Source organism: Dipodomys ordii, unplaced genomic scaffold (genome assembly GCF_000151885.1).
Source record: "Dipodomys ordii isolate 6190 unplaced genomic scaffold, Dord_2.0 Scaffold3763, whole genome shotgun sequence".
Taxonomy (NCBI): Eukaryota; Metazoa; Chordata; class Mammalia; order Rodentia; family Heteromyidae; genus Dipodomys; species Dipodomys ordii.
Genome location: NW_012270978.1, coordinates 1560 through 6008, shown reverse-complemented (window position 1 = coordinate 6008; position 4449 = coordinate 1560). Strand labels below are relative to the sequence as shown.

Below are 4449 nucleotides of genomic sequence, written 5' to 3'. Positions count from 1 at the left end.
TACGAGCTGCGCGTGCGCGCCGCCGCCCAGCCCGGCCTCTTCCAGGGCACGTGGAGCGAGTGGAGTGAGCCGGTCACCTTCCAGGTCCCGCCCGGGGGTAGGTGTGAGGCCGGGGAGGGGGGACCCCGCTTCCAGCCCCCGGAGCCCCGGAGTCCAGCCTCCCCCGGGCCTGGCGCACAGGGTGGACAGGATGTAAGGAGGGAGACAGGGAGGAGGCGGCGTGTCCACCTCCCCTCCAATGACCTCGCCTCCTCCCGCCAAGCCCCGCCTCCTCCCAGAGATCCCACCAATAGCGGCAGAGCAAGGCCTCAGCGCTGGGGCCTAGCAGGTCTGGCCCGTCCCCCGCCCCATGGAGGCCCTGACTGCCCCCCCACCCTCCCTGCCCACCCCGAGGCCCCTGGGAGAGGCGACCACCACCACACCGACCCATTCTTTGTGTCCTGGCAGGGCCTGAGGCAAACTGGGAACTGCTGCTGCTGCTGCTTCTAGCGTTCTTGGCCACTGGCCTCGTCTTCCTGGGCCTGAAGACCCGTCTGCCCTGGAGGTAAGGCTGGGGCTCAGAGGGGAGCCAAGGGGTCAGCATGGGTCGTGATGGCAATGGAACTCGATCCATCTCCATCCTCCCCCCTCCTTACATTCCACACACCCCAGACACAGAGTGGTCAGGGAACTTCCCCAGAGTCACACAGCGCCGAGATGCAACTGAGACCTCGTGTTCTTTCCACCGATCCCGTCAGCTAGGACTTTGTTCAGTGGGGGTGCATGGGAGGTGATGCGATCGGCCCCTTCCTGTACCTCTTGTGCTAATCAGAGGGTTGGCTCGCGTCTGTTTCATGTGTGGGGGTTCCTTGCCATTGAAAGGGTGTAATTAGAAATACGGGGTACCCACCATTCCTTCTGATCCTCTCCACCAACGCCAAGGCAGACAGGGCAGAGAGCCTGAGGTGCTCAGGTAGAGTCTCTGCAGGTATGGGTGCTGGGTGCTGAGTCCTCCCTCTGTTCCCCCCCATCCCCACATAACTCTCCCCAGTGAATTGAGCCAGCTCTGCCCAGCCCTCCGGTAGTGGAGGAAACTGAGGCTCAGAAGGGGCAGCGTTGGCCCAGAGTTCTGCAGGACCCCATGATGGGGAGGGAGACACGTGGCTTCCAATTAACAGATGTGGAAACTGAGGCCCAGGGTGGGAGAGGGGGGATCTGGGCCGCATCGAGTGGGAGGTGGGAGGTGGGACAAAGGTGGGAGGTGCCAGGCCGCCTGGCGGCTGTGAAGGGGCGGAGGCTCGCCTGACCTCTGACCTGTGCCCCCTCAGGTTGTGGAAGAGGCTGTGGGCACCCGTGCCCAGCCCTAAGTACTTCTTCGGGCCTCTGTATGAGAGCCACAGCGGGGACTTCAAGGTGAGCTCGTAATACCCTGAGCAGCCCTCTTTGCCTCTCTGGTCCTCTTGGGGAGCCCAGCCTCAGTTTCCCCAGGTTCAGAGAAAGTTGCCTGGGGCGGGGGGAAGCTGGCCTCAGACTCAGTCAGACTCTGAGGGGTTTCCGGGGGAGGGGAGGGCTGGGGATTCCTGGATGGGGGGGCTGTGCCCCCCCCCGTGCCACCTGCCCGGCTTCCCACACGCACACGAGGGCAGGGATCTGCTCCACTCCCCGCCTGCGGGGGGAGGGGGGCGCAGAGGATGTGGTGAGGGGGTAGGGCAGCACCCCGAGTTCTCAACAGAGCTCCTACGGCCTGCCTGCCACTTCTCACAGCTACACAGGCGTGTACCCCCGCCCCCCCCTCAGAGACACAGAGAGGGCAAGCAGCTAACTCAAGGCCACACAGCTAAGGGATGAGCTGTGTCACACACACAGCCAAGAGTTTTCCGGAGAGGGCCCAGGGAGGGGAGGGACTGTCCCCGGGTGGCCTAGGTGGAGCCCCAGGTGAGGGAGGGGGCGGGGAAGCACGCAGCTCAGTGGATTTCTCAGCTCGCTCAGTTCACATTTGCTGTGTGCGAGGCTCTGAGGGTGTCTGGGCCCCGGCCAGGAGGCTTGCGCTGGGGCAGGGTCTGGGCATTGACCCTAAGCTTTTCACTCAAGACTAGGGCCCTTCCATTCCAGCTTTCTGATGGCTCGCTGGAGACTAGAGTCTCCCAGACTTGCCCGCCCAGGCTGGCTTCGAACCGCCCTCCTCAGATCTCGTGGGGATGACAGCTCAGGAGCTCTGTCTCGCTGTCTCTGCCCATCCATGACTCTGCCTTTGTTTCTCCCTCACAGAAATGGGTGGGGGCCTCCTTCACGGCCTCCAGCCTGGAGCTGGGGTCGGGGAGTCTGGTCCCGTCGGCGCTGCAGGTTCAGTCCACAGGCCCAGCCCAGAGTCCGCCCAAGATGCCGCCGCCGGGGCTGGCTGAGCGGCTGGAGTGTGACGGGGCCCCGGAGGGGGGCATGGGCAGCGAGGAGGGGGAGCGGCCCTACGGCCTGGTGTCCATCGACACGGTGATGGTGATGGGCGCCGAAGGCCCACACGCCTGGCCCTGCAGAGATGACGGCTATCCGGCCTTGAACCTGGACGTGGGGCTGGGCCCGTCGGAGCTGCTCTTGGGTGCAGTGGCCACGTCCCTCCCCTGTGGCTGCGTCTCCGCGCGTGGCCCCAGGCTGGGCGGGCTGAGGATGCCCCTGGGTGAGGGGGGCTGGGCCGCGGGGCCGTCCTGGCCCTCCGACAGCGAGGTGGACTCCCCCCCGGCCGGCCTGGACATGGACACGTTCGACAGCGGCTTCGCGGGCTCGGACTGCGGCAGCCCCGTGGAGAGTGACTTTGTGGGTGTCCGGGAGGAGGGCCCCCCCAGAAGCTACATCCGCCAGTGGGTGATCGTGGGGTCCCCCCCTGTGGGCAGGGACCCCAGGCCACCTAGCCAGGATGGCTGCCCTCAAGAGCTGGCCATTTCATCAGGCCAGAGCTGGTGTGTGCATGTTTGAGCAGGGGCCCCAGGACCTTTGCACGTGCCGGAGGCTGGGACAGACCATGGCCCACAAGGCTGATGCCGAGCCCAGGTCCTTAAGTTCAGGAAAGGGTGGAGCAGAGGAAGCCAGTGGCCAGGAGCTGGGACAAGTTAGGAGACCCAAGGACACAGGTCTGATACCAGCCCGGAGGCCTTCTGGGCTAAGTCCCTCACCTTCCGGTGCTGTCATTTCTTTGGATATGGGGGCGTCAAAGCCAGCTCTGAAGAACTCGGGGAGCCCCCACCCCCACCCCCTGCACAGTCCATGGCCCCCAGCTGGTCCCCCGGGGCGTACCAGCTTCCGGCCTGTCTGAGGTCTGCGGAGAGCAGGTGCAGGTGGGCAGGGCGAGGAAGCCACCCACGTGGGCAGCAGGGCACCTGCGAGGGGCTCTGGGGGTTCCCCTCCTCAGTCACTCGGCCTTGTCCCCCAGAGGCCCCCACGGCCCTGCCGGGGGCCTTTCCTGGCTTCTCAGCCAGGGGCGGGGGGGGGCTGCCCACACAGAGGAGCAGGGACACTGAGGCAGACAGGGATGCTGAGGGGTACCACAGGCCATCTGCACGTGACCCAGCCCTCGCCCGTCCTTAGCACATGGGTGGGGAGGGCGGGTGTCCCGCGGGAGGCGCCGGGGGTTGGCCCTGGGGCAGATGCTGTCATCTGGCCTCTCCTGCCAGGGCCCGGGCTTGAACTCAGGGCCTCACACACTTGTCTGTTCTCCTCAAGGCCAGCACTCTACTGGGGCCGCTTCTGGCTGTTCACTGGAGGTTTAGAGTCTCCGGGACTTTTCTGCCCAGGCTGGCTTCAGCCCCGGGTCTCAGTGCTGGGATGACAGGCGTGAGCCGCCATTGCCAGACTTATTTTGTCCCCTAGAGGCCCCGCCTCAGGCACAGTTTGGCCCTGGGTCATGGGGGGGGCCCACCTGGGGCCCAAAAGGGAGTGCGTGCCCCGGCTGCCCCTGGAAAGTCGGGGGTGCTGGAGACCCCCCTGGAGGGAAAGTTCTAGAACACTGGTGTTTTTCACAGTGGGGCTGAGGCATGTGTGGGAAGCTGCAGCCCCTCCCCCTCCCCCGCACGCAGGTGCGCTGCGGTTTCCACCCCCCTACCCCCCCCCAGCAGGGCTCCCCGGGGAGCCCACGTGTCCGCTGCGCCCAGCAGGGGCGCGGCGGGGACCGGGGGCGGGGGGGGGGGGGGGCAGAGCGCGGCCGGGCCGGGCCGGGGCGGGGCGGGGCAGGGGCAGGGCCCGTGTCTGCTTGGCCTGCCTGGGATCTGGCCCTCAATAAAGCCTAGTTTGTAGCGGTGGCGCACGCTGGCTGTGTGTTCCTCCCAAGGTGAGCCTCAAGCTGCCAGGTCCACGGTGCGGGGTGCGCGCACACCAGCCCCTTCCCGGCAGCCCCGCGTCGGCCGCGCCCCGACTCCCAAGTGCAGCGCCCTGGGGTGCTCCTCTGCGGTGAGGGCCGGGCCGCCGGGACCGTCCCGGGAAGCG

The 4449-nt window shown here is 66.7% G+C and overlaps 1 protein-coding gene across 1 annotated transcript; it reads left to right on the top strand.

Annotated features, from left to right (window-relative positions):
• Positions 1-3: 3 nt before the first annotated feature.
• Positions 4-3029, top strand: Il21r (interleukin 21 receptor; the record flags this gene model as incomplete). The annotated part of the gene is made up of 4 exons (XM_013037075.1): positions 4-97; positions 448-544; positions 1308-1392; positions 2248-3029. Coding segments are annotated over 4 exons (975 nt in total), but the record flags the coding sequence as incomplete, so codon positions are not given.
• Positions 3030-4449: the final 1420 nt, after the last annotated feature.